General features: G+C 34.8%; 1 protein-coding gene across 2 annotated transcripts in view; it reads left to right on the top strand.

Annotated features, from left to right (window-relative positions):
- LOC126885294 (cilia- and flagella-associated protein 43) overlaps positions 1–18,209 on the top strand; it is a 132,202-nt gene that overhangs the window by 69,787 nt on the left and 44,206 nt on the right. For both annotated transcript variants that reach the window (XM_050651807.1, XM_050651806.1), the window contains exons 12-13: positions 7,649–7,877; positions 17,790–18,209. In XM_050651807.1, coding sequence (XP_050507764.1) covers positions 7,649–7,877; positions 17,790–18,209 — 649 coding nt within the window. The remainder of the gene's footprint in view (positions 1–7,648; positions 7,878–17,789) is intronic.

Below are 18,209 nucleotides of genomic sequence, written 5' to 3'. Positions count from 1 at the left end.
TACTGCAGTCTTGTAGTGATGTTGATTATAGTTACTTTCGAGTATTGGTTACATTTACAGTATTCGTTACTTTGATTACTATGATTACTTTTGATACTTTTATATTTGAGTACCGGTAATCATATCTAGAATCGTATTTCTCAGTAGGTAGCTATTTTGTATAGGTATTCCGATATAACAACGACCTTCACCGTTCTGTTTAAGGAATAAAAATGATTTGATTACTATGATTACTCTTGTTACTTTTGCATTTGAGTACCGGTAATCATATCGAGAATCGTATTTCTCAGTAGGTAGGTATTTTGTATAGGTATTCCGATATAATAACGACCTTCACGAAGTACGAAGTAATCAGAGTAATCAAAGTAATCAAAGTAGATACAATAGTCGTCACTCGCTCTGTTACGATTGGTACGAAGTAATCAGAGTAATCAAAGTAGATATAATAGTCGTTACTCGCTCTGATACGATTGGTACGAAGTAATCAGAGTAATCAAAGTAGATATAATAGTCGCTACTCGATCTAATACGATTGGTATGAAGTAACAAAGTAATCAGAGTAATCAAAGTAGATACAATAGTCGTTACTAGCTCTGATACGATTGGTACAAAGTAACGAAGTAATCAGAGTAATCGAAGTAACGATTTGCCTCTCTGTATAGTAATCGTTACTTTCGGTATTCGTAAGTAACGAGTACTTTGTAATGAATAGTTACTTTTTCAACATCACTACAGTCTTGCTTCCTTATGTCTTACAGTTAACAAAATCAGGCGTGTTCTGTAGGATTGGAGACCTTCTTCTTCTTTCGGTACCACATTAGGTCCCCTAACGTTGGCAATTACATCGAGGAATTGTCCACGGTCTTCAGATAATCAGAATAGTTGCTCTGCACTCAGGATTCCTGTCCAATCGCTAATGTTCTTAAGTCATGACATCTGCTTCCTTCCATTTCCTCTGCGGCTCTAGATTTTACCTTTCATGATGAACTGAAGAATTATGTACCGGTCTCCTTTAGAACATGCTCTAGGTCTGATTTTTTTCTTATTTTAATAGTTTTTAATAACTCACGAATGGTATTTGCTTTAGTTAATACAGCTTCGTTGGTGTGTATCGCTGTTCAGGGTATAATAATAATACATTAGCACTACAGACCTAGGAGGCCCACGGCTTGGTTAACTGTTCTTCTCCATTCGTTTGGTCAGTTGGTCACTTTTAATCTTCTGATATCTTCTAACACTTTTCGTTCCCATATCTGAAATTTCAACTGTTGTGCTGCTGTTAGTGTCCATGTTTCACTCGCATATGTGACTACAGGTCTGATTACGGTTTTGTAGATTCTGATTTTGACACCTCTAGATATGTGGGTACTTCTCAGCACTCTATTTAAGGCATGTAGACAACGATTCCTAGCCATAACTCTTTTTTTATCTCCTCACTGTTACCATGTTCGCACGAGAATATAGCTCTCAGGTATTCAAATTTGTTGACTTTTTCAAATTTGTAGGTTTTTTTCTTTGATAAAAAATCCACAAGGAAAAAGTTTTCCTGTAGTTGGCTGTATACCATGTAATACAAAAAACAGTAAAATCCTTTATAAGTCAGCAAGTCACTTGCTGTCATACTTTCACTATGTGAACAAGTCAAATCCAAAGCTCAGATGTTACCTGGGGCAGATTAGCAAAATATTTTAAACATCCACGCTTAATGTAGCATTTTAAACCAATGTTTCCTTGACGGACTACTTTTACTGGGCTTTGACCCACATATTTTCGTTAAATAATATCTTGGTGGTTAGAATGTACATTGCGCGTAAGCACTGATGATGACTGGTAAACCAGTCGAAAACTAGTTATGTTGTGATTTTGATGTAGCCCTTTTGAGGGATTTTAAATATACCTTTTATAAAGGATTTTACTGTTTTTTCTTTGATGTAGTCAGCGTGAGGTACTGTCCATTAATGAACGGTTCGTCTGTCTATTCCATATATATATATATATATATATATATATATATATATATATATATATATATATATATATATATATATATAGTAAAGAAAAAAGAAGTATTTTGTTGACTTGTTTGGATAAAACAATTTTGAGTTTCGGTGGGTTGGAGTCAATAAAAGGGCTACTAGAAGACTAGATAGACTCTTAATTACTCAAGCTTTCGAATGTGTTTACATTCATTTTCAAGAGCTAAAAAGTAACTGATAAAGTGGAACAAAGATCATGTAAAAATACAACTTACCAGATAAATCTAGATTGGTAATTAAACTTGCTTACATAAATAAATACAAATAATTTCAAATTCAAAATTCAAAAAAAAATTTAAATCTTTTGGCAGTTATTTTATAATATTCAGTCTGGGAAGAATTCATTTGATGATTATTAACATTTTTTCTCTTATTTGTATTTATTTATGTAAGCAAGTTTAATTACCAATCTAGATTTATCTGGTAAGTTGTATTTTTACATGATCTTTGTTCCACTTTATCAGTTACTTTTTAGCTCTTGAAAATGAATGTAAACACATTCGAAAGCTTGAGTAATTAAAAAATAGTCTTCTAGTAGCCCTTTTATTGACTCCAACCCACCGAAACTCAAAATTGTTATATATATATATATATATATATATATATATATATATATATATATATATATATATATATATATATGAAAATTACTAAGTTCTCGGGAAGAACCGCGTTGAGAATTTATAACTCGACGTTTCGGCACCCTTTTTGGAGCCATTATCAAGAGGGGTATGGTTCCGTTCGAGTTCGGGGTCTCAATCTGCCTACTCCCCTCACTCGTGACGTACCAGTAGTGTCTTGTTCTCTAGGAGAACGGTCAAGCGGCACTGAGGTCTCAATCTGCCTACTCCTCAGTGTCGAGTGACGACCTGTCTTCGCCTGTGTAGCTCCTTTTATACTCTCAGTGCGCGCGGGAACTGTATGCGCGGGAGAGGCCTGAGTGGGATCGACTGACGTGGGGATTCGCCGAAGCAGCGGTCGCCATGTTGCCGGCAGTCTTTTGGCGTCATCGCGTGTGTTTAGGCTGTGAGGGCGTTTTTCAATTTCGATGGCTTCACGGATGATTCTCGATTTTAAGGAGCGGACAGGGGCGATGGTTTTTGCTTTCTCGAAATCTATTTGGTGACCTGTCTGAATATGATGTTGGGCAAGGGCTGAAGTAGTGTCGGAATGTTTTACAGATATGGAATGTTCGTAGATACGGTTTTGGATTCGTCGGTTTGTCTGTCCTATGTATGTCCGTGGGCAACTGGAACAAGGTATCTCGTAGACACCATGGTCTTCATTGGGGATTTGGTCTTTTACGGATCTGACAAGATTGCACAACTTGGAGTGAGTAGTGAAGACGGTTTTGATATTTAGAGGGGTAAGAATTCTACTAATCTTGTCAGTGACACCTTTGATAAAAGGTAGAAAGATTTTGGGTTGATCGGGCGGCAAGTTTTCTTTATTAGATGGAATGGGATTTAGATGTTTCTGAATGCTCCTATTGATTTGGGTTTTATGGTAGCCGTTTTGTAAGAGTGTTTGCCTTATTGAATTTATTTCAGATGGTCTGTGATTGTCGTCACTAAGCCTTATAGAGCGAGAAACAAGAGTGTTGACAACTGAACTGAGTTGGGCGGGGTGATGATGTGACTGGGCATTGAGATACCGATTTGTATGGGTGGGTTTTCGGTACACGGAATAGGAAAAACTGTGAGGTGGCTGTTTTTGAATAAGTACATCAAGGAATGGTAAAGACTCCTCAGACTCAACTTCCATCGTGAATTGAATACTGGGGTGTATTCCATTCAGATGGGAGAGGAAGAGATCTAACGTATCTTTACCATGGGGCCAAATGACAAAAGTGTCATCAACGTACCGTAACCAGCAAGTGGGTTTGAGATTTGATGATGACAGGGCTATTGTTTCGAAATGCTCCATGTAGATATCAGCTATTACGGGAGAGAGAGGGGATCCCATTGGGGCACCTTTGATTTGACGGTAGAATTGATTTTGGAATGAAAAGTATGTGTTAGACATGCAATGTTTTATAAGAGATAATGTGTCTTGGGGGATTTGATGTTTGGAGTCCAAGATGGAAATGGTTTCATCAATAGGAATGTTGGTGAATAAAGAAACAATGTCAAAACTGACTAGAATATCTGAGGATGAGATAGAAATATTTTTCAGAAGATCAATGAAATGGAAAGAATTTTTGACGAATGACAAGGCGTTTTCGGCTAGTGGTTGTAGGGATGAGGCGAGATGTTTTGCCAATTTCTGAGTGGGGCAATTGTATGCACTGACGATGGGTCTTAGAGGAACGTTGGGCTTATGAATTTTTGGAAGTCCGTATATTCTTGGAATTCGGGACGATTTTTCTCTGGGTGTAAGAGATTTTTTGATGTCTGGAGGTAGAGTGGACTTATTTATGATAGATTTGGTCGTTTTTTCTAGATAGGTAGTGGGATCGTTTGGGACTCGTTTGTATTCTGTAGAATTAAGAAGTTCGGACATTTTGTCGAAATAATTAGAAGTGTTGAGAATGACGGTGGCATTACCTTTGTCTGCCGGAAGGATGACGATGTCAGGGTTGTTGTAGAGTTCTTTAAGGGCACGTCTTTCTGAAAGACTGATATTTGTCGGTGGGGGTTTGGAAGTACGGAGAATTCTGGCGACATCTTGTCTGGCAATTTCGGCTTGGTCGGAAGGAAGATGAGAAATAGCTTCTTCAGTTTGACAAATAATTTTCTCCGTTGGGATTGAAAGAGGAGTGACAGAAAAATTGAAGCCTTTAGACAGAGCTTTGGTAGCTGAATCGGATATGTTAACATCTGAGAAATTGCGTACAACAGTAGAAGGTTGTTGATTTGAAGGTGGCTGTGGATTTTGATGAGCGATGAGTGTGGCTAGTTTGCGTGTCTGGGTTTGGGTTTTGGTGTCAGAAATGTGTTGAGCTTTTTGATGAGAAAGGCGATCGAAAGTGTCCCATAATAATGGATGTATATTGTGAGAGTGGATATCATTGTAGGTTTTGAAAAGTCGGGAATTTGTTGTGTCTAAGTTGCGGCGGGTGGAATGAGACATCAAAACATCTGAACATCTGAACATCAAAACATCAAAACATCTGAACAAGACATCAGAACACTGAACGTGGTCCAGACATCAAAAAAATCTCTTACACCCAGAGAAAAATCGTCCCGAATTCCAAGAATATACGGACTTCCAAAAATTCATAAGCCCAACGTTCCTCTAAGACCCATCGTCAGTGCATACAATTGCCCCACTCAGAAATTGGCAAAACATCTCGCCTCATCCCTACAACCACTAGCCGAAAACGCCTTGTCATTCGTCAAAAATTCTTTCCATTTCATTGATCTTCTGAAAAATATTTCTATCTCATCCTCAGATATTCTAGTCAGTTTTGACATTGTTTCTTTATTCACCAACATTCCTATTGATGAAACCATTTCCATCTTGGACTCCAAACATCAAATCCCCCAAGACACATTATCTCTTATAAAACATTGCATGTCTAACACATACTTTTCATTCCAAAATCAATTCTACCGTCAAATCAAAGGTGCCCCAATGGGATCCCCTCTCTCTCCCGTAATAGCTGATATCTACATGGAGCATTTCGAAACAATAGCCCTGTCATCATCAAATCTCAAACCCACTTGCTGGTTACGGTACGTTGATGACACTTTTGTCATTTGGCCCCATGGTAAAGATACGTTAGATCTCTTCCTCTCCCACCTGAATGGAATACACCCCAGTATTCAATTCACGATGGAAGTTGAGTCTGAGGAGTCTTTACCATTCCTTGATGTACTTATTCAAAAACAGCCACCTCACAGTTTTTCCTATTCCGTGTACCGAAAACCCACCCATACAAATCGGTATCTCAATGCCCAGTCACATCATCACCCCGCCCAACTCAGTTCAGTTGTCAACACTCTTGTTTCTCGCTCTATAAGGCTTAGTGACGACAATCACAGACCATCTGAAATAAATTCAATAAGGCAAACACTCTTACAAAACGGCTACCATAAAACCCAAATCAATAGGAGCATTCAGAAACATCTAAATCCCATTCCATCTAATAAAGAAAACTTGCCGCCCGATCAACCCAAAATCTTTCTACCTTTTATCAAAGGTGTCACTGACAAGATTAGTAGAATTCTTACCCCTCTAAATATCAAAACCGTCTTCACTACTCACTCCAAGTTGTGCAATCTTGTCAGATCCGTAAAAGACCAAATCCCCAATGAAGACCATGGTGTCTACGAGATACCTTGTTCCAGTTGCCCACGGACATACATAGGACAGACAAACCGACGAATCCAAAACCGTATCTACGAACATTCCATATCTGTAAAACATTCCGACACTACTTCAGCCCTTGCCCAACATCATATTCAGACAGGTCACCAAATAGATTTCGAGAAAGCAAAAACCATCGCCCCTGTCCGCTCCTTAAAATCGAGAATCATCCGTGAAGCCATCGAAATTGAAAAACGCCCTCACAGCCTAAACACACGCGATGACGCCAAAAGACTGCCGGCAACATGGCGACCGCTGCTTCGGCGAATCCCCACGTCAGTCGATCCCACTCAGGCCTCTCCCGCGCATACAGTTCCCGCGCGCACTGAGAGTATAAAAGGAGCTACACAGGCGAAGACAGGTCGTCACTCGACACTGAGGAGTAGGCAGATTGAGACCTCAGTGCCGCTTGACCGTTCTCCTAGAGAACAAGACACTACTGGTACGTCACGAGTGAGGGGAGTAGGCAGATTGAGACCCCGAACTCGAACGGAACCATACCCCTCTTGATAATGGCTCCAAAAAGGGTGCCGAAACGTCGAGTTATAAATTCTCAACGCGGTTCTTCCCGAGAACTTAGTAATTTTCATTTACCTGACCGCGGAAATCTTTCCGAACATATATATATATATATATATATATATATATATATATATATATATATATATATATATATAGTCGGAAAAATTAAAGAATACCCATGAACGAACATATAAAACACGCTGTATTTTCCTGTCACCGTGTCACAAAGAAAATTGTCCAATGCAAGTACATGTAATAATAATTCTTACATGTACTTGCGCTGGACAATTTTTTGTGTGACACGGCGACAGGAAAATACAGCGTGTTTTATATGTTCGTTCATGGGTATTCTTTCATTTTTCCTACTGTATATATATTTGGTTTTCGTTTTATTAATATACAAGCCCTTGTTATCTGCTTTTTCTTTCAATCTTCTTACGTATCTCTTAATTATGTTTTACTTCTGGCTATGATCACAATATCGTCTGCAAATGCTAGGCACTGGTGATTTTTGGAATATACGAGGCCAGACCTGTTTATGTGTGCCTCTTGTAGGGTTTTTTCTAACAATATATTGAACAACACCTCTGTTTAGGATATTCGGAGCATTATTATATGCAACCACATCTCAAAAGCCTCTAGGTAGTTGATTCCTATCAGCCTTTGACGTCCAGATCTCAGTCCCATGTAACAACATTGATCAAATATAGCATTGTAATGATCGTATTAAAAGATTTTCCAAAATTCTCATTGTTAAAATGTATATATTATTTTTAAAGAGAATTGTTAGCGCAAATGAAGTACCGGCCTAAATACAACAACCAAGATTACATAACGATGCAAGCCAGAGGATTGCTTGAAGATACAACAAGTAAGATATCCATAGAATCACAAATAGCTCTTGTTGGAGCTGTTACTAGTCTGTACGTCGAAAGAAATCCGTGGCATTACAAACAACGTCAGTTAGTATCTTTTTACCAGTGCGATTTACAACAAGCCATTGCAGAGGTAAAGCTATTAAAATTATCGGAAATTCTTTTTCCACTGTTTACAGTTGAATCCATGGTTCTTTACCCATGCGTCATCATTTAGCATACGAAATAAGTCGGAAATTTACTCCACGCAACAGCAGTGACAGAAAGTGGCTACTGCTCCGATCACGGATTAATTATAAAATTTGACGTTATCACATAAATTGAATGTAAAATGTTAGTTTTGCTTTAAAATTATGGTGCTGATTTACAGCTGCATTTGAAGTAGTTTAATATATTTTTTAATATCATTAGTGATTAATAAGTAAGCAATATATGAAAAAAATATAATATTTTGTCATTTCTTTTATTTTTGCGGAAACTTAAACAAAACCATTCATTAACTGTGTGAATGAGGTTAACTTTGTATGTAAATGAATGGCAAAATAAAGTACACTTACCATAAAATTTCCAACTCCAGTATAAAATTAGTTGTGAAAACAACTGTTTTGTAATAACAGGCGGTAATTGGTTTGTCTTTAGTTTCATGGTGGAAGAGAATGATGCTAGATAAAAGTATGTATTTTAACTCGTCAGGTATTAAGGACGCACGGGTAAAGAACCATGGACGCAACTGTATATTCGGTCTCCTAACAGATTTAATAAAAAATATGAATAAAAACATTTTTGACTATCAACATGAATATATCTTACATTTATGTTTTTCTGAAGCTATTTCCTTGTGGCATTTTTATAATTAACTATTTTACTACAAACTACAAACGAATCAGAAACGAAACGAATACTTTAGTGAGGCAAATAAAAAGGGAGCACTGGTAGAGTTTCTCAAAGCAGATGGAACACGACTTCTACGGAACACAAGAAGTATGGAGAATGATCAGAGGGCAAAGAAAGGAGATGAACGAATTAATAAAAGCAAAACACATTCAGAAGGAAACATGGGCAGACTACTTCCGATCTTTATTTGCTAAAGGCGACGATAATGAACCACCAACACCTGCAGTTACAACAAACGAAGAAATAAACATCGAGGAGAGAGAGGTAAAGGAAGCATTAAGAAAATTAAAAAATAGAAAATCTTCAGGAGAGGACAGAATATCGAACGAACTCCTAAAGTACGGAGGGCAAGATCTAAGTAAACAACTATTAAAACTAATACAAAAAATAATAGAACAAAACAGAATACCACAAGAATGGAGATCAAGCATCCTAATACCTCTCTTCAAAAAAGGAGACAAATCGAACCCGGAGAATTACGGAGGAATTAACTTATTAAACACAACATTAAAATTAACAACCAAAGTGATAACAAACAAATTGAATGAGATTATAACATTAGCAGAAGAACAACAAGGTTTTAGGTCGGGAGGGTCATGCACTGACGCTATATTTATGAGGCAAGTTCAAGAAAAATCGTTGGAATACAACAAACCGGCATTTATATTTCGTGGACCTTAAGGAAGCATTTGACAGGGTCCCATTAAAGGACGTTATCCATTTGTTATACTCGAGAGAGGTACCTCTAGGAATAATTAAAACGATCGAAAACATCTACCAGAACAATACAATAAAAGTAAAAGTGGACGATGAATTAACTGACCCAATTGAAGCCGGCAATGGGATAACCTTACACTGGGGAATGGCGAAATTATTAAACATTGCGACGCATATAAATACCTTGGTATGACCATCACACAAGAAGGAAGCGTAGACCGGACGATAGAAGAAAGAAACAACCAGGGAAGAAAAGCAATTACCCTTCTCAATAGCATCCTCTGGGACCAGTCAATATCAAACAACAACAAACATAGAATATACAATACAATTGTTAAGAGTATAATCACTTACAGCAGTGAAGTATGGCAAATAAAAGAAAGATACAAGAGAAAACTTGAAGCAACAGAAATGGATTTCTGGAGGCGCTCAGCAGGAAAATCAAGATTAGAAAGGGTAACCAACAACAGAATTAGGGAAATAATGAATGTGAAACACACAATAGTAGATGACATTAGTACCAAACAGCTTAGATGGTATGGACACGTACAAAGAATGTCCGAAGAACGACTCCCGAAACAAATCCTAACGTGGACCCCTCATGGTAGACGAAAAAGAGGAAGACCCCGCCTGAGTTGGAGAGAAGGCATAAATCGAGAAATGAGAGAAAGAGAATTGGATGAAGACCTTTGGATGGACCGAAGTGAATGGCGACTAGGCATCGGAAGACGTAGGAGAACGTTTTAAAACCGATATATATATAATGGGATAACACAGGGGGATTCCTTGAGTCCTTTATTGTTCAACCTGATCATGGACGAAATAATAAAAAAAGTAAGAACTAAAAAAGGATACCAAAGGAAGAAAAACAACTTAAAATAATCTGCTATGCGGACGACACAATACTAATCTCTCAAAGTGAAGATTATTTACATCGTATGCTTCACCAATTCAACATAATCGCCAGAAAATTTAACATGTTAATTTCCTCACAAAAGACAAAATGCATGGTTATAACAGCAGATCCAATAAGATGTAAATTGGAGCTGGAAGGTCAGATAATAGAAAAAGTGATGGAGTTTAAATACCTAGGCATCACCTAGGCGACACTATCTAGCTACGGAAGGCTCGAAACAGAAGTGGAAGATCAAGTGAATAGAGCAAACAGAGCCGCAGGTTGCCTGAATGACACAATATGGAGAAATAAAAATATCGGAAAAGAAATGAAAGGCAGAATTTACAAAACAGTCATCAGACCAATAATGACATACGCGGCAGAAACACGACCCGACACAGAGAGGACAAAAAGATTGCTCGAAACAGCGGAGATGAAAACCCTTCGAAAAATCGATGGTAAGACTCTATGGGACAGAGCTAGAAGTACAGATATATGACGGAGATGCAAGGTGTATAACATTAATAACTGGGTAAGAAACAGAAGAATAGAATGGAATGACCACATAAGCCGAATGACAACAAATAGGATAGTCAGGACAGCAAGAGACGGTTCCCCAATAGGAAGACGATCAGTGGGAAGACCACGAAAACGATGGAACGACAACTTACTAGAGGCACATTGAAAACACAGACAGAGTCATGTCTATGCAAAAAGAGGAAGAAGATTGGGAAGTAAGCCACAATTAAATTGAAAAAATAATTTTATTAACGTTTCGACACCCAAATCGGATGATAATATAATGTTATTAACGTTTCGACGCCCAAATCGGATGTCGTTGTCAAAATACAATTATTGTGACAACGACATCCGATTTGGGCGTCGAAACGTTGATAAAATTATTTTTTCAATTTAATTGTGGCTTACTTCTCAATCAAAATAGTTAATATGTACATTTATATTTTATATGTATATTCATTTATTTTCACCTGATTTAAGTTTTTTCTAATGTGTTTCAACAAGTTTTATGGTGTCGTTTGATTATTATGTTTGAATATTTCTTACTTAAATTTATATTTCTATGTTTTACTTTATCTCTTTGCTTCCTAAAAGCTTAGATTTTTCAAAATACATTCTATTTGAACTTGTATCGATTTTAACATAATAAGAAAATATAACCAACAAATTTGCTTGATATTCCTTTACTACATTTTAGTCGATGTTGTGAAACCGCTTCCAGATAAAAACATTTCTGATTCGGTTTCTTTGCGGATTCCTTTACAAAAATGTCCCATTTAAACAAATCATAAGGGGGCCGTTCGAAAAACTTTTTGGGCAAAAATTGTTTCTTGTAATATTCTCTAAAGTTAATAGTATTCGAGTTATGACCGATTTAAAATCTGAAAAATGCGAAAATACTCATGTTCGTGGCTTGAAAACTCATATGTAAATTGTTATTTTTGATATAAATACACCAAAAGCCGTCTTATATTTCAGTTCGTTTAGAGGCCGTCTCGTTGTGATTCGATACTAACAGCCCGATATGCTTTAGTTGGTTCAGACTATATTATAGTCATATATACATTCTCTGATGATAACCTAAGAAGGTTTGAAACCGGTTAGAGTGTTTATGACTCTCTCTGAACGAACTGAAATATAAGACGGCTTTTGGTGTTGTTTTGCAACGAAATGATTATTTATTCCTGTTAGTTTTACTCCTAACTGAGTATGGGGACCATTTTTCGTTGGAAATTTCCGCGATGGAAAGGCGAGAAGTGAAATTGCAATTATTAGATTTCCCTCACCCTTCTTTACTCCGGAATTAGCTTGGCTTGCAAATTTTAGAAGTAACGAAGGTGTTACCAGAAAAATGGTAACAATAAAGTTTTATTTTGATATTTTTTTTTATTTATAATAGGCTTTGGCATAAACCAATTAGCCAGACTTATTTTTTATTTATAAAATATAAAAAGAGCATTTTTTATGATCCAGTATAAATAATAGGCTATTGATTATATTCAAAATAAGATAGCTAAAAGAAACTATAACGTTAACGGGGTTTTATTATTTCATATGGTCAATGGACATCTATATATGAAAAAACCGCTGAGTGCTACCATTTAAAGGGGTGCGTTTTTGAGAAATGGGTGAATTAGTCCCTGGGCACAGGTTACATTAGGGTGAGTTCTATGAACTTTTGGTACAAACACGTCTACATAAAAATTGTTCCTGGTTAAATTTCCTATCTACATATCACTTTTTAAAGTCAATGATACTTTTTTTTACAAAAATATATTCAAAAGAAAAAGCACAAAGAATCCCAAAAGAAAGAAATTTTGTTTTTTGTCCCATAACTTTTGTCCACGAGGATATAGGTATAAACATTGCTTTACAGAAAAAAAATCTACATATTTCTTCTTTAAATTGTTGTTTAGTAGAGGTCATTAGGATTTATAGTTTTTGAAATATGATTTTTCAAAGTTCGCCACTCACAGCAATTTTGGGCAATTTTCCTTGTTATTTCGCAAATATTGTTCTGTAACTTTTTTCTACGTAACTTTAGGTATATGCAATGGACACGTAATAGGAACAGAAATGAATTACCTTTAAAATGGTCTACTGTATAACGTTGTACGACTTTTTCTTTTCGAAAGAGATTATGGTTTTTCAAGGTTTTATACTTTTAACGATTTTTGTAATATAATATAAAAATAAAATAATATTATTATATAATATATTATATATTATATATTATATAATATTATATTATATATAGTATATATAATATAATATTATATTATATAATACCTAATATAAAAAATATTATTTTTTACATTTTTTACGATTATTTTTGAAATTTCTCATTATAACTTTTTTTCTTCTACATTTAGGTATATATTATATTTTATAATAAAAAAAGCTTATTTTCTTTACTTTAAAATGGTGTATTACAAAAAATTCTAGGATTATTTTTGAATAAGATATTATTTTTCAAAATGTAATAAGTACTTGCAACGATTTTTGATTTTAGGATTATTTTTTAAATTTCTCATTATAATTTTTTTCTTGTAAGTGAATATACTATATATTGCTCAATAAAGAGGGATTATTTTCGTTTCTTTAAAATGGTGTATCATCTATATTTAAATAATGGAAACCGAGTGATTCTTTGATATTTTTTTAACTGTATTATTCAAAATTATTTCTTTTACAAAAATTACATAAACATTAGTCTTAGAAAACATCACTTTAGTTATAATTATTTAAACGTTGACATTTAAAAAATTTTCAAAACCAAATTCCATCTCTTCGTTAGCATTAGCTTCAATATCTTCCTCTGACACCTCAGTTATCTTAGAGTTCACACAATTAGTACCCATGCACATGCACCCTTTGCAGAATATTGAACAACTAATTCCTATCTTCCTACAACCGCAGTTTTTTGTACATCCTTTGGTACATTTACATGCTATTTTTTCAAGCAAAGCTTGTGGTGCAGGAGCTTTGACAGTAAATATTGGAATTAATCCATACTTTGAAGTTTGCCCGGCCGAGTCAAGTGGATCCAAAGTATTAGGTACCTCTAAAAAATAAGATTCAATCATAACACACAATCACATAAAAAAGTTGTAATGAGAAAATTAAAAAATAATCCTAAAATCAAAAATCGATGCAAGTACTTATTACATTTTGAAAAACCATATCTTATTCAAAAATAATCCTAGAATTTTTTGTAATACACCATTTTAAAGTAAACAGAATAAGCTTTCTTTTTTATTATAATATATACCTAAATGTAGAAAAAAAAAGTTATAATGGGAAATTTAAAAAATAATCGTAAAAAATATAAAAACTCGCTAAAAGTATAAAATCTTGAAAAAGATAACCTCTTTAAAAGAAGTCGTACAACATTATACTGTAGAACATTTTAAAGGTAACTGATTTCTATTCCTCTTACATGTAGCATTGCATCTGCCTAAAGTTTCGTAGAAAAAAATTACAGAACAATATTTGCGAAATAACAAGGAAAATTGCCCAAAATTGCTGTGAGTGACAAACTTTGAAAAATCATATTTCGAAAACTGTAAATCCTAATGGCCTCTACTAAACACCATTTTAAAGAGAAAATATGTAAGTTTTTTTTCTGTGAAGCAATGTCTATACCTATATCTCCGTGGACAAAAGTTATGGGACAAAAAACAAAATTTCTTTCTTTTGGGTTTCTTTGTGCTTTTTCTTTTCAATATATTTTGTGTAAAAAAAGGTATCCTTCACTTTAAAAAGTTATATTTAGATAGGAAATTTAACCAGGAATTATTTTTATGTAGACGTGTTTGTACCAAAAGTTCATAGAACTCTCCCTAGTGTAACCTGTGCCCAGGGACTAATTCACCCATTTCTCAAAAACGCACCCCTTTAAATGGTAGCACTCCGCGGTTTTTTAATATATAGATATTCATTGCCCATATGAAATAATAAAACCCCGTTAACGTTGTAGTTCCTTTCTATAGTACATAATCAATAGCCTATAAATTAATTGTTCAAATTCTCACACCCTAGGATAAATGTTATTATGTTAGTAAAATTTGTGTGTTTCTGTTTAGTGCATTTTTTTATATGTATATTTTTTATTTTTTTTAATTATATTTTTTTGGTTTTTTAATGATATATTTATGTAGTCATTTGTTTAGTTTTAATTCCTTTTTTTATTGTTTTTTTTTTCTATTTGTTTATCATTATTTTACTTTTTTAACATATTTGTTTTATTTATTTTTTTATTTTTTTATGTTAATTTTTTCGTGAACACACTTACAAAAATATTTTATATTGCAGAATTGCTTCCAATGGTGTTAGTTTTTTACAATTTCATTTTGCAACGAATTAAATGATTGATATAAGTTAATATTATTACTAAAAATTATACAATTTAGATTGGTTGGCAAACAGAATTTGAGATTTACCATATTTTCGAAAAATGATTCAATGCTCTTCTTATTTCTTGAATATTCTAGGATTACATGGTTCATATCACCAACTTCTCCGCATAGACAATATGGGTTTTCATCCAGTCCTAATTTATATTTGTACAAAGGATTCATAGCATGATTAGATCTTATTCTGTTTATTGTAACAATGAAGTTTCGTTTTGTTAATCCATGAAACCAGCTGTTCGATGGTATGTTGTTTTGGTGGCCGACATAGTTAAGCCCTGTCACTGATGAATTATATTTCTGCTGCCACAATTGTTTTAAATGTGAAGTAAACTTGGAGGTAAGATCTGTAGATGGAACAATATTGGTGGTTAGATCGTATCCTGTGTCAATGGCTGATTTGGCTAGTGTATCCACGACATCATTACCTTTTATTCCTGAGTGTCATTTAATCCACACTACAGTTATTGTTTTCCTTTGTTTTGTTGCTTCAAAGTTCATTTCTGTCTCCATGTTAGTAAGGTTTTTCGATGATTTCAGGTTTGTTATTCGGTCAACTGCACTTTTACTGTCAGTGAATATAACATGATTTTGTGTGTTTCTGGACTGGACGTATCTAAATGCTTTTGCTATGGCAATTGTTTCAGCGGTATATACGGAACACTCATCTGGTAGCTTGAACTTGTAATATTGGGAAGAGTTTGCGTCATAAAGAGCACGCCTACTTTTCCATTCAACTTGGATTCATCAGTATATACGTATTGGTGTTCAGACCATCTTCTATTAATGGATTCTAGAAAGTTTTCTTTTGGGTCCAGGTGGTACGTTTTTATGTTTTGAAAAGAAAACATAGGGAGGTTCGGTGTAGTTAGGCATAGTTTTATTGATTGACAGGGAGTTAGAGATTTGTGTCATTGTGCTATAGCTGTTTATTAGGAGTGGAGTTGCTTTTGAGTGCCAATATGGATGGGTGAGTACTAGGACAGTGAGATCGTGAATGATACGAAGATAGCTGGCTTCTTTGGATATGGCTTTAGCCATAAAATGACTAATTAGCTGCCTTCTGAAAGATAGTGGAGGTTCTACAGATTCGACGTCTATAATATTTATTGGGGTAGATTTAAGATAACCAATACATATTCTCAAACTTGTGTTTTTCTGGGTCTCTATTTTGTTTCGGTGAGTATGTGCTGCTGTTCCATATAGGTGACTGCCATAGTCTAATATACTTCTAACCATTGTTTTATAGAATAGTAAAGCGGTATTTGAATCTGCTCCACATTTGGTATGTCAGAATGCTCTCAATATATTCATAGCGTTCTCGTTTTTTTTTATTGCATGGTGGATGGTATCTTTCCACAGTAATTTTCTGTCTAAATAGAGTCCAAGGTATTTAACACAATTTTTGATTGGAAGAAGATATGGTCCCAGTTGTAACTGTCCTTGAGTTATGTCCCCTTTTTTAGTAAAAATACACACTTCAGATTTTTTTTCAGAAAGAATTAAGTTGTTTGAATCTAACCAGTGCTTAACTGACCATAGGTTTGTGTTTAAAATGTTCTGACAATTTGGAATAGTAGTACCGTTGGTGTAGATAACTATATCATCAGCAAACTGTATCATATTCACGTTATTCAAATTTACTTGGAAGTCCATTGTATATAGTATAAAAAGTAGCGGGCTGAGTATGCTGCCTTGAGGAAGTCCTAAATTCGATGTTTGGGATCCTTAAAGATTTTGGTTTAATTTTAGTGAAAGCCGTCTATTGGAGTATAGTGAAATTAAAAATGAACATATTTAATGAGGTATTCCTATTGATGTCAGCTTATGGTACAAAATGTTTAGGTTTACGTTATCAAAAGCCGAGGAAAGGTCAATAAAAACTGCAGCTGTATGTTTCTTTATTGTATATCCTGTCAGTAATAGCTTCGAGAGTGGACCTACATTTCCGGAAACCATATTGTAAGTTTGGTAGGATGTGTTCAAATTCTAGCCATTGTTCTAATCGATTCTTTATTATTCTCTCCAGAGTTTTAAGAATACAAGATGCCAGGATATAAGATATTATTTTATATTTTATTAAAGTAAAACTTTCGCTTGTTATTTTTGAGGTTGCCAAGCGCGTAAATTGAAGTTTAAAAATTCAGTTTTAAGATTCTGATGACTAATCGAGACTTATTTTAATTTAGATCGTTGTTTTTTAATTGTTAATTATGTACGTCCACTCGACGTTAAGCCGTCGCGCTGACCCTCATATGAGTTTTCATTTCTCGAAAATGCGTATTTTCGCATTTTTCAGATTTTAAGTCGCATATACCTCGAAAACTATCAACTTTTGAGAAAAATAACAACAGAACTTTTTATTTAAAATGACTCAAAAATAAAGATTTTCCTAAGCAAAAAAGGTAATCTTTTGAATTTGTTTAAAAAATTGTTTAAACAATTTTTGCCCAAAAATTTCGCCAACACCCTTCTGATTTAAGGGGGCATTTTTGAAGAAGAATCCTCAAAGAAACCAAATCAGAATTTTTTTCATACGATAGCCGCATCACGACATGGTTATTTAATAGCTTTGCGTAGCTACATGTTTGATAATTTTTTATTGCAGTCGGAAGTTATAAAATTGAAACAGCATTACAACGTAGTATTCAACGCAATGGCAGAAACGAAGGAACGTGAAATGGAAAGCATAAAAGAAAAGCATGAGAGACTGCGCCATATTATAAGAGAATACAACCACTTTACCGACAAAAAAATAACTTTTGAGATCGAGGATCCACAATGGACGCAGGAAGAGATACCGACAATGTTTCTTGAAGTGCAAGAGGACGAATTAACCATTACTCCTTACATAAGTCCCAGTGAGCAAGCTATTTTAGACGCCAAAGCAGCAGAAGAAGAAAGAATACGTCTAGCCTTGCTGGCGGATGACTTTAAAGAAAGAGCGTTGATGGTAATGATGAACGGAGTTTTGGAGATCAAATGGGAAGATGAAATAAAGAAGGACGTACCGCTTCCTGATTGTATG

Source organism: Diabrotica virgifera, chromosome 5 (assembly GCF_917563875.1).
Source record: "Diabrotica virgifera virgifera chromosome 5, PGI_DIABVI_V3a".
NCBI lineage: Eukaryota > Metazoa > Arthropoda > Insecta > Coleoptera > Chrysomelidae > Diabrotica > Diabrotica virgifera.
Note: the sequence above shows the minus strand (reverse complement) of the source record. Positions and strands in the feature narration are given on the sequence as shown.